Below are 12361 nucleotides of genomic sequence, written 5' to 3' on the forward strand. Positions count from 1 at the left end.
GAAGAACAGCTGTAGCCTATGAGCTCTACCTTTCTCACTTCGGATTTACAGTTTAACACCAAACCGCGTTGGGCTGATAGAATTAGAACACCTTGCAGCATAGAGGGAGGCCATTTGGCCCATCGGTTTACCTTGTTTATTCCCAGAACTTTGCATAATATTGCTAAATAAGTACACATCTGAGGGAACCCACACAGACACGGGGAGAATGTGCAAAGTACACAGAGACAGTCGCCCAAGGCTGGGATCGAACCCGGGTTCCCTGGTGCACTGAGCCACTGTGCCGTGTTTAGGTCTTGGGTTGAAATCCTTTGGGGTTTTTTTTCTCTTTTGGATCTAAACATGAAAATAATGACTTTTCTGATAAGTAAATTACTTTCATTTACAGTGCAATACAGAGAGCGTGGGATGTGATAGCAATAATGAAAGGGGATATGTGCAGTCAATTAATTCAACCTTGCATGTCGCCTTAATTCCGAGCACCTCGATTGGATTTCTGCTTGACCTCCTCTGTATATGTTTTGAAATTTGTTTTTATTTTGTGACTAACCCGTTGTAGTATTTATCTTGGCAGTGCATGTAGCCTGGGATGTTTGACTATGGTACGGTGCATTAGTTATAAGCTGTTCTGAGGTGAAGCAGAAAGGATAGAGCCAGCTTTAAACTGAAAGTTGGGGGCAGGGCAGAGGATCAAACGTGGTTGCCCTGGGCCAGGCCAGTTGACGCATCTGGCAGCGTCTGTGTTGTGTAATTTGTGGTTAACCACAGCCTCATTCAATTTGATTACAAACCACCCCATTATCCAATCATGGTGTAGTTTTGGTGCCCGTGTGCTGTTCGTGCACAATATTGTGTATAGCAAGCAGTCAAAGGTGACGCAATGTGCCCCCTCAGGTTCCCTGGGCAGAATTCAATGTCCCTGCAACACCCTCAACCCCCCCCAAAACAAAACAGGTACTTGTTTAATTTGTGGGGGCACTGTGAACTCCGTCTCCATATAGAGTCAGAGAGATGTACACCACGGAAACAGACCCTTCGGTCCAAGTCCTCCATGCCGACCAGATGTCCCAATCTAATCCAGTCCCACCTGCCAGCACCCGGCCCATGTCCCTCCAAACCCTTCCTATTCATATACCCATCCAAATGCCTTTTAAGTGTTGCAATTGTACTAGCCTCCATACTTTCTCTCTTTGGAGGATCAGTGGAGACTTGATTGGTCGAATGGCCTGCTTCCACACTGCCTGGATGCTATGCTTGCTATTTAATGTTCATAATACTGCTTCAATTGGATAATGTATCATCAATAACTGCTTCAGACACTGCAGCCACAACTAGTTCATTACTGATATTCAAGGACCAGGTTCCAATTTGTCTCTCTGCATGAAAAAGTTGCCCCTTAGGTATCCTTTATATCTTTCCCCTCTCACCCTAAACCTATGCCCTCTAGTTCTGGACTCTCTGACCCCAGGGAGAAGACTTTGTCTATTTATCCTATCCATGCCCCTCATGATTTTGTAAACCTCTATAAGGTCACCCCTCAGCCTCCGACACTCCAGGGAAAACAGCCCCAGCCTATTCGCTGCTGGTATTCACCCAGAGGCAGTGGGGGAGACTTCACACAGGACGACTGAGAAGCTTACTCTATCCAGTTTACTTGTGAGGTTCCAAGACTGGTTAAGGTAGCCAAAATCCGTACAGGATGAAGAGGGGTGTGGCATCTTCTGAAAGCTGTCCCCACCCTGTCATCTGACCAGCATCCCCACTTGCACCCCCTACTCACCTTGCAATCTCACCGTGTTCCCCATCCCACTCTCACTCTCCATTGGCCTGATTCCCTCCTCCTGAGTGGCATGGTTGCTCAGTGGTTATCACTGCTGCCTCACAGCATCCGGGACCTGGGTTCAGTTCCACCCTCGGGCGATAGTGTGTGTGTGTGTGGGGTTCACACATTCTCCCTGTGTCTGTGTGTTTCCACTGTGTGCTCCAGTTTCCTCCCACAGTCCAAAGATGTGCCGGTTAGATGGATTGGCCGTGCTAAATTGCCCAAAGTGTCCAGGGATGTGCAGGCGAGGTGGATTAGCCATGGACAATGCAGGGTTACAGGGATGGGGTGGATCTGGGTGGGATGCTCTCTAAAGCGATTCTATGAGTACATTACGATCAGCTGCCACTGCACCTGGCACCAGTGCCAATGGAGAGATTCCAGTGTCTGGTTACTGGGAGCACTCAGGATAATGGAAGTGTGAGGATTTCAGGTTCTGGTGTCCTTATTCCAAGGGAGGAGAACCAGTATTGGCCGTTTGAGTGTCTTATTATTATTAGCAGGTCTGTATCTCAAACATCAAATTCCACCCATACTTGTGATTCCACGAAGTACGACCTGCCACATTTTGTTGACTGATTTCCACAGTCTGCCATTCGCTTCACAAAGTACTTCTCAACTTTCTTAAGTTTTCCATGAAGTTGTTATATTTGCATTAATGACTCATTAAAACACAGAGTGAAGTCTGCTCACTAACAGTGTGTGTATCCTTTTCATGATATGATGTGTTAATGACTGCCAATCAACTCCATGATCCACAGATTCATCCAAAATCTGCACCCTTATGTAAATGCTGTGTAATGTATGTGAAAGGCATATTCAAGTGCACATTGTGCTTAAAGCTCAGAAGTCTCCCTACCTTTTGGTGCAATCCAGATGAAGCATGTTCTAATGTAACTTAAACTTTATCATAAAAGTCATACTGTAATATTAGTGTAATACCTCGCGTAAGCAACACTGAAACCAAATTTTAAAAAGAGGCGTATAGACGACATTTAAACGTAACTTGCTGCTAGGACACAGTCCCAATGGCAGCATTCGCTCCTGAAATGCCATTGGAGTTTCACTTGTCAGACCCGAAAACTCTTCCAGCCTTGCATTAAATAGTAAAAATTATTTGTGTTTTTAAACAATGCAAGCAAGCTGGTGTGTTGCAGAGACTGGATTAGTGGTGCTGGAAGAGCACAGCAGCTCAGGCAGCATCCAACGATGCATCCAACGATGCTGCCTGAACTGCTGTGCTCTTCCAGCACCACTAATCCAGTATTTGGTTTTCAGCATCTGCAGTCATTGTTTTTACCGTGTTGCAGAGACACCTAGTGTGGCCTTTCTTCAGGTGGTACCATTGTGAAATATTGGCACAACTGCCTGAATCAGAAAGTATGAGAAAGCATCACTGCTTGGTGTGGATCTGCACACCTTGTCACGAGGTTAAATAACGTCCTTTCATCCAGTGAGATCTGCACATTCTCACCTGGGATTGCTCGTTCAGGGAAAAGGGCCCTCGGGTGAGAACACAGGACAAAGTGACAGTGACAAACACTCTGTCCTAGGCATGTATTTCTTACGGAGCAGTCTCATGTTGTGACTGTTACAAACCACCTGAGGCCTGGCCCTACTGTTATCCTGTTCCAGCTGGAAACGCCAGCTGCTTTATTGGATTTTGGTGGATGCAGAGAGTAGGGCAAAGGACTTGACAAAAAGTTGTGTGTCTTGGGACATGTGAAATAATTATGTTAAAATCATTTGCCCTGAGTTTTCCAAATATCCAATCATTTTTCTAATGTTTTGAGTTTTGCTGCAGCATTTCCCTGCGAATTAAAGTGACTTTATCTTTCTTTCTTTCTTCCTTTCCAATCTTAAGAGATTAGCACAGGCAAACGCACAAGGAAAATCCGAAACAAAACACAGAATTATCTAAACCAGTACGCCACAGATGGGCTCCGGACATTGTGCATCGCCAAGCGGGTGTGTATTTCTTGATAAGCTTTAAGGCCCTGATTAAATGTTATGCTTTATTCTGTGATATGTTAATATGGTCATCACAGCTGTAGCTTTCTCTTGTTGTCTGTATTGAGGCCTTAGGAACCACTGCTCCTTCGTCAGGTCAAATAAACCTGTTGGACTGTAACCTGGTTTCATGTGACTTCTGACTCACTGAAATGTAATTGAGCAATTCTGCGATATGTTAAATACAACATTGGGGGAAATGAGAATGTATAGCAGGAAATACATTCATTCATTTGGGGGTGGGGGGGGGGGGGAGGGTGGGAGGGTGATGGCGCGGCACAGTGGCTCAGTGGTTAGCACTGCTGCCTCACAGTGCTAGGGACCTGGCTTTGACTCTAGCCTCGGGCAACTATCTCTGTGGAGTTTGCACATTCTCCCCGTGTCTGTGTGGATTTCCTCTGGGTGCACTGGTTTCCCCTCACAGTCCAAAGAGGTGCAGGCCTGGTGAATTGGCTATGCTGAATAGTCCACAGTGTTAGGTGCATAAATCAGAGGGAAACGGGTCTGGGTGGGTTACATTTCAGAGGGTCGGTGTGGACTTGTTGGGCCGAAGGGCCTGTTTCCACACTGTAGGGAATCTAATCTAATCTAAATGAAAATAGACCATATTCCCATCACAGACCTTCTGTAGTTCCCCCCTTTCATATAGTCTACCCTTGTGTTTAATCTGTAGAGTAGCCCTCTGTTTACGAACTTCCAAATATCTAGATGTGCTTGAATAAACTGGCAAGGTACCTATCCATCTGCCATCTCCACTATTCAGCCCTGTCCTGCTGTCTTCAGGATAACAGTTGCTGTTCTACTGACCCATAACAGTGGAACTACCAAATCCCATGAAGTATTTAATATAACAATCCTGCTGTCAGCAACAGCCCTGCAGTAGGAACAATTTGATACTGTTGCCTTGAAGGCATCAAATTCCTCTTAGAATAGTCACCCATAAGACCATAAGGGGTAGGAGCAGCAGTAGGCCATTCAGCCCATCGAGTCTGCACTGCTATTCAGTGGGCTGACCTGGTATTCCCCAACTTTGCTGTGCTGCCTTTTCCCATAACTCTTAATTGCCACTGGTTAAAAATCTGTGTGTTTCACTTTCGAATATACTGAACACCCCAGCCTTGACAACTCACTGTGATAAACAATTCCACAGATTAATAACCCTTGGAGAAAAGAAATTCCACTTCATCTCTCTCTTAATCGTTGGACCCCTTATATTGAGATTATACCCTTGAATCCTAGACTCTCCCAGAATGGAAAATAACATTTTAGCATTTAGCCTGCCTAAAAATCTTACATGTCTCAATAACTCAGAGTCATAAAGTTGTTCAGCATCGAAAGACCCTTCAGTCCAACTGCTGACTATATATCCCAAATAAATTAATCCCGTTTGCCATCATTTGGCCTATATCCCTCCAAACCCTTCCTATTCATGTACCCATCTAGATGTCTTTTAAAATGTTGTAATTGTACCAGCCTCCTCCACTTCCTCCGCCAACTCATTCCATATACCCATCACTCTCTGCATGAAAAAATTGCTCCTCAGGTCCATTTAAATCTTTCCCCTCTCACCTTAAACCTATGCCCTCTAGTTTTGAACTCCCCTACCCTGGGGAAAAGACCATGGCTATTCACTCTATCCATGCCCTTCATGACTTTATAAACTTCTTTAAATCACCCCTCAGCCTCCAATGTTCCAGGAAAAATAGTCCCAGTCTATTCAGTCTCTCCTTATATTCAAACCCTACCACCTTGGGAATATCCTTAAAAATCTTTTTTCCGCACCCTCTCATTCTTCTAAATTTCAACAAGTACATGTCCCATCTACTCAACCTCCTCCTAAGACAATCCTTCTGTATCTGATATCAGTCGGGTGATCCATCTCTGCACTGCTTCCAAGGCCAGTATATCTTTGCTTTGATAAGGGGCCCAACACTCTTCACAATAAGTGTCTGATTTGGCCTTGCATAGTTTTAGCTACCCCCCCCCCCCCCCCCCCCCCCGCCATCCCCCACCTCGCCTAATTTTACACTCCATTCTCTTTTAAATAAAGGCCAACATTCCATTTTCCTTCCCTTTCACTCTCCATTGCCTGTCTTCAGTGTGATTGGCTACCAGCAGTTGATTTGCGAATCCTATTTGTTACAGTCAGGCCCACTATTTCTGGTGCATCCCTGGGTGTGTAGAGCAGAATGTCTGGTTGGCCGAGTTTTAGTCAATGAAAGTTGTTTTTACAGCCCTCACATACCACTCATGTGGGACTGATGATTACACTGTAGCTACTCCAGTTAAACAACATGAGGCCTTTTTTTATCAAATTGCTTCGTTGTTTAAACAGGATGGAATCAGAACGAGAGAAGCTTTTGCAACTCCCGTTATATAATAGAGCCAACAATCAATACTATGCTGTATTTATCACCAGGCCCTTTCAAGAGCTTTGTAAAGGAGTTACTCAGCTCAGTCCTATCACTGCTGTAGCAGATTCTACTTAAGGTGGACTCTAATCAATTTTGTTCTCCAAGAAGCTTCTTCATTTTATACCTTGAGATCTATGCTCTGTACAATCAATTGCGGGGTGGCATAGTGGCTCAGTGGTTAGTACTGTTGCCTCACACCTCCAGGGACCTGGGATCGATTCTACCGTCTGGTAACTATCTGTGTGGAATTTGCATGTTCTCCCCACATGGGCTGTCTCTGGGTGATCTGGTTTCCTCCCACAGTCCAAGGATTTGCAGGTTAGATGCTAAATTACCCATAGTGCCCAGGGATGTGTGGGTTAGGTAAGTTAGTCATGGGAAATGCAGGGTTGTAGGATAGCGAGGTGGGTCTGAGTGGAATACTCTTTGGAGGGTCAGTGTGGATTTGATGGGCTGAATGGACCGCTTCCACACTAGGGATTCTATGAATTAGAGGCCGGCAGCCCAGCTTGTGGGCAGAAGCTGTAAATTTAGGAGCGGGGGTAATTTTATAATCGGGTGACAAAAAAGAATTTTTCTCATGAAGCAACCTTGGAGTTACTTGGTTGGGTTTTTTTTAGTGTCCAGTTTTGCTCAGTAGCAAATTAAAGAAGAAAGCAAAGTCTCTTAAGCAATTTAAACAACTGGAGAATAGCCACATTCTGAGGTAAACAAAACATGAATGAGAAAGATTAAATTAAGAAAGGGTGTTAAAATGAGGGACAAACTGAGTGAGTAAGGGATATTCATTTGATCTTTTTCCAAGTTTAATTGGTAGCTTCACTTTTTCCATCTCTGGAATCTGTTCTAGAAACGTGTCCAAACTCTTCAGGAGAAAAGATTTTTCAAAGATATTTTGTTTGGAAACCTGGCTCGAGAGCGGCTCAGGTTCCAGAGTATTTCTGTCATGGAAAATTCCTTTTGCATACGGTTGTATGTTGCTGTCCAGAATAAATCTACAGGAATGAATAGGTTGCTTTGCTCCCCATGGTATAAGGGAACGTCCCTAAAAACTAACCCTGGTGAATAGTAGCCTCACCACACACGCACTCTGTTGGGGGGGGGGGGCGGATGCAGGTGGTGGTCAGGAAGATACCTTTCTTAAGGGATACTAAGAATAATGCTGGCTTTGCTAATGATGCATACATCCTAGATTTAATTTGTAGTAATTGTTAAATAAACCAACATATTGACAGGTTGGAATGACCTGTAAACGGCAGTATGTAAAATAGCTCGCTAACAATGATATTGGATGGTTTTCTTTTTCAACAAATCTAGGGCACAGATGTAAATCAGATCTAGAAACCAGGAAATAAAACAGTGGAACAAAAAAAAATGCACAAAATCAAAATTGTGCTGGACAGTCTGTAAGGAGAGAGAAACAGGTGGACGTTGGGGATATCATTTCAAAATATACAACATAAGTTGCCTTGAAGTAAGACATTTCTGCCAAAGTAATGTATCAAATTGTAGGGCCTGTGATCTGGCAGTAGTTGAGTTTGTTTTTGTTTGCTTATTGGGTCCTGTCTACACAAACAAAATGCAGCTTCCATAACCAAATTCCCTCTCCCTCCAGACTCTGCCAACAGCTCTGTGCTGCATCTCTGCCACAGGGACTGCAGCAGTTCCAGAAGGCAGCTCACCACCACCTCCTTCAGGGTAATTAGGGTAAGGGTCTTGGCAGCGATGCCCACTTTGCAAGTTTGAGTAAAAATCATTTTGAGTTTGTTCCTGAAATAACTCCACAGAGTTATCCCATCGCTATTTAACCCTTTATTAACATGTGGATAGTGCTTGATACCAATCTGGCTTCCTCAGAGCCAGCTCTCAGAATGAACAGGACCCCTGACATTCCTGTTTATTTTTTTCTCTTCTTAGATTCCTGTTTATATCTGTCAACCAGGGCTCCCTGATTGAACCACATTAACAGCCCCAATCAGGGAACTCATATTCAATGTGTTCCACCTGGCTGACCTCATTACAATCACCACCAAGTGCAGTCGCTGTTTTATTGCAGGAAATATGGCAGACAGTTTGGACATAGCATTGTCCCTCAGGGTAGAGATACAGTTCCTATCGTCCCACCAGACTATGAGGCTGCGATATCTCAGCGAGTGGGAGAAACAATTGGTAATGAGTTTAACCTGAAGGTCACCATGCCTCAGACAGAGGGCAAGGTGGAGAAGGCTGGATCTTCATGGTGACCTCAGCTGGTGCAGGATCTGAGCCCATGCAAACCAACCAACTGACAAACCAACCATCCACCCAGTTGAGCTAACTGACCCACTTCTGATGGTAAATAAATCTGTTTTCCGATTATTAGTTGACAGATAAATTTTGGCCGGGACAAGAGGCAAGTTCCTCAGGTCTTCAGCAAACGCAAAGTGTGAGAACAAGTAAAATTACATCTGTGCATTGCCTTTCATGAATTAAGGATTTTCCAGCCAATAGACTGCTTTTTGAGGTGTGGTCGTTTGTAATCTTGGAAATTTGTGCATAGCAAGTTCCCCACAAACAGCAATGTGATAGCAATCAGTTGTGACCATATTGTCGAGGAGTATGGTAACAGAAACTCAGTGGTTAGCACTGCTGCCTCCCAGTGCTAGGGACTAGGGTTCAATTCCACCCTCAGGTGCCTGTCGGTGTAGAATTTGCACATTCTCTTGTTGTCTGTGTGGGTGTGCTCCGGGTGCTCTGGTTTCCTCCTCTGGTGCAGGTTAGGTGGATTGGCCATGGGAAATTGCCCAAACTGTGCAGTCAGCGAATGGGTGGGATAGGTGGTTAACCATTAGAAATGCTGGGTTATAGGGCAGGGGATAAAAGCAAATTACTGCGGATGCTGGAATCTGAAACCAAAAGAGAAAATGCTGGAAAATCTCAGCAGGTCTGGCAGCATCTGTAAGGAGAGAAAAGAGCTGACGTTTCGAGTCTAACTGACCCTTTGTCAAAGACCCTTTGTAACTGCCACTAAAAGTGTGTTAATCCCAATTTCCCGTACCTGTCCCATATCCTTGAATGTTATAATATTGAAGTACTCATCCAAATATTTGAAAAATATTTGGATAAGTACTTCAAATCTGTAGAGAGAAAAGCAAAGTTAAAGTTTCAGTTCCAGTGACCCTTCATGATGACCTTCTGAACCTGAGGCAACAATGCCAATAACTGAGAAGAGACAAAAAAAAACTGCAGATGCTGGCATCCAAAGTAGACAAGCAGGAGGCTGGAAGAACACAGCAAGCCAGGCAGCATCAGGAGGTGGAGAGGTCAGTGTTTCAGGTGTAACTCTTCCTCAGGACTGGGTGTGGGGGTAGGGGGAGCTGCAGATAAAGGCAGGGTGGGGGTGCTTGGGTGGGGAGAGGCGCGGAATGGTGGGGTAGTGATGGGCGAACATAGGTGAGGGGTATGGCCTGGTTGGTCGATGGGAGGAATGAATCCGGTTGGGAGCTGGAAGGAAGGGTTGGTAAGTGGAATGAAAGAGTGGAGGCGAGTCTGGAAAGGGAGTCGGGGAATGAGTGGGAAGGTTATTTGAAATTGGAGAAGGTTAAACCAGTTGATATCTCCAACTGAAGCGACAACCTCTGGCTGTCATCAAAAGGAAGATATCGTCAGGTTGTTTACAGGAGCTAATCTTGCACTCCTTCAACATCACACCATCAGCAACATGAAGTTCTCTCAATGTCCTGTCATTACAGGTACACAATCCTCTATCCGAAATGCTCCGAAATCCAAATTTTTTTTTTGTGGAGTGCGCAGCGTCATTTTGGCATACAAATAGGTGTCCCACTGTACAACCACTCGAACCACGGTGTGGCCCAGCACTGGCAGGTGCCAGTTGTGTCCCAGCGCTCGTACTAGTCACATGTGAATGTGCTGTTCGATAATATATTTCTTATTTCACTGTGAAAATGTCATTTATTCCGAAATCCGAATTCGGAAAAACAACTGGCCTCAAGGATTTTGGATAAAGGATTGTGTACCTGTATTAGGAGTGTACTTATCCCGAACAATAAAGACCACACTGCTCTCAATCTATGTTGCTAGAAGTCCATGCAAAAGGTGTTGAAAAAACTGAAGACTTAGATCAATATTTTAGGAGGATGATTACAAAATAAGATTTTGGGGCCAAAAACAGATCAACTGATTTTCTTGTGGCCTGTATCTTTTCCACTGTTCCTTTGTTAATATTCACATAGACCCTGTTCCCGCCCTCTGACCATTCACTGAAATTACAATTTAAAGTCTGATTTGAGCCTTTCTGTTGATTTTACCTTTGCAGGATGAACATGTAGTGAGCTTATTCACCCTGACTGAACATCATTCTGATCTTTCAAACTCCATACTTATAACAGTGCCTTTACTCTTATTTAATTGAAGTGTTTTACATTTGATTCTTTTGGATTTTGTTACATGCTGACCAGTTGTGTTATTTTGCAGTTTCAGCTATGATCAATATTCATGAGCACTCAACCTGGAAGAATCATAGAATCCCTAGTGTGGAAGCAGGCCATTCAGCCCATCAAATCCGCACCAACCCTCCAAAGAGCATGCCACGCAAACCACCCCCCTATGCTATCATCATAACCCTGCGTTTCCCCTCACAAACCCACCTAGAATGCACACCCTTGGACACTATGAAGCAAGTTAGCATGGCCAGTCCATCTGACCTGCACATCTTTGGATTGTGGGAGGAAACCAGAGCACCCGGAGGAAACCCACGCAGACACGGGGAGAACGTGCAAACTCCACACAGTCATCGCCCGAGGGTGGAATCAAACCTGGGTGCCTGATGCTGTGAGGCAGCAGTGCTAACTACTGAGCCACCGTGCTGCCCCTTGTTTTAGAAATAAGTCAAACAATTTTGAAACATCATTAGCTTTTTTTTCCCTGAACTTCTGAAACTGTTGTCCTCATTTTAGGTCCTGCGGAAAGAAGAATATGCACAGTGGCTGGAAAACCATTTGGAGGCAGAGTCTGCGGTTGAAGATAGGGAAGAGCTGTTGTTTCAGTCAGCAGTCCACCTGGAGACTGACCTTCAGCTGTTAGGTATGGGCTGAACCTTGGTTGGTATCAAAGGCCTTTGAGAAGCACATCTGCGCTGTGATATATTGGGTCTTCAAAACAAGCAGTTGGCAAAAACCACCACATGTTAATCTTTGAAGTTCTGTATCTCGGGAGAAACTACAAAATATGGGGCTTTTCCACCAAGTTGGCTATCATTAATAGAGCTTCAGAGTAAAGGATAACCTCTAGGAAATAAATTGCATCAATTAAGTGACAGCAGATGTTTGCACAGCACACAAGAAATGCATTGTTAGGAGCGCAGCTAGACCATCTGTTTTGTTGCCTTGCAGCCAGCTGTGTTAACCCTGTACTTGCAATGTTTGAGCAATGCTGACAAGGTGAAAGTCCTGTGGGATGGGTCTCTCACACTTCCCAGTGTGGGAATGAGTTTACCCATTTGTACTTATGTATATCTTTTAATAGAATTCAGTGCATTGTTGTCACTGGATTTTCAATTAGGTGTAGAGACTCTGACATTTTGGCCCTATTTTTCAATAATCTCCAAAGTTAAGTGCAGAATGTAATGTCATATTGTTGGATTCAGCTGAAAATGTTTGCAGGAAAGATGTTAGCGCAGCAAAAGGGAGTCATTCCAACACAGAATGACTTGAATCACCTCCTGAATTCTGACATGATGCTGGCTGCATGTATCCACTTGTAAGATCGTGTTTATGGAAGCAGTGTTTACAAAATATATGTTAAGTTTAAAGTGTACTTGTTGTCCAGAGGTTGAGTGGTGAGGGTATTATTTTTTTCACTGAATTGTTATGGTCCAGAAGGTGGCCATTTGGCTTGTGATATGAACATCGATTCTCTGAACACTTTAACTTATTACCAACCCCCTGCCTTTTCCCTGGAACCCTGCACATTAATTCCTTTGAAATCTAACTCTCTCTTGAATGCCTCAGTTGTACCTGTCTCCAACATATTTCCTGGCAGTGTATTCCATTCCACAACCACTCGCTGTATGAAAAAGATTTTTCGCACCTCACATTTGCTTCTTCAACAAAACAGT

The 12361-nt window shown here is 44.2% G+C and overlaps 1 protein-coding gene across 2 annotated transcripts in view; it reads left to right on the plus strand.

Annotated features, from left to right (window-relative positions):
* The window catches only part of atp10a (ATPase phospholipid transporting 10A), a 348664-nt gene that overhangs the window by 297349 nt on the left and 38954 nt on the right, over positions 1–12361 (plus strand). For both annotated transcript variants that reach the window (XM_072577000.1, XM_072577001.1), the window contains 2 exons: positions 3687–3790; positions 11202–11328. In XM_072577000.1, the coding sequence (XP_072433101.1) occupies positions 3687–3790; positions 11202–11328 (231 nt within the window). The remainder of the gene's footprint in view (positions 1–3686; positions 3791–11201; positions 11329–12361) is intronic.

The sequence above is a fragment of the Chiloscyllium punctatum genome, chromosome 9, assembly GCF_047496795.1.
Source record: "Chiloscyllium punctatum isolate Juve2018m chromosome 9, sChiPun1.3, whole genome shotgun sequence".
NCBI classification, from domain to species: Eukaryota; Metazoa; Chordata; class Chondrichthyes; order Orectolobiformes; family Hemiscylliidae; genus Chiloscyllium; species Chiloscyllium punctatum.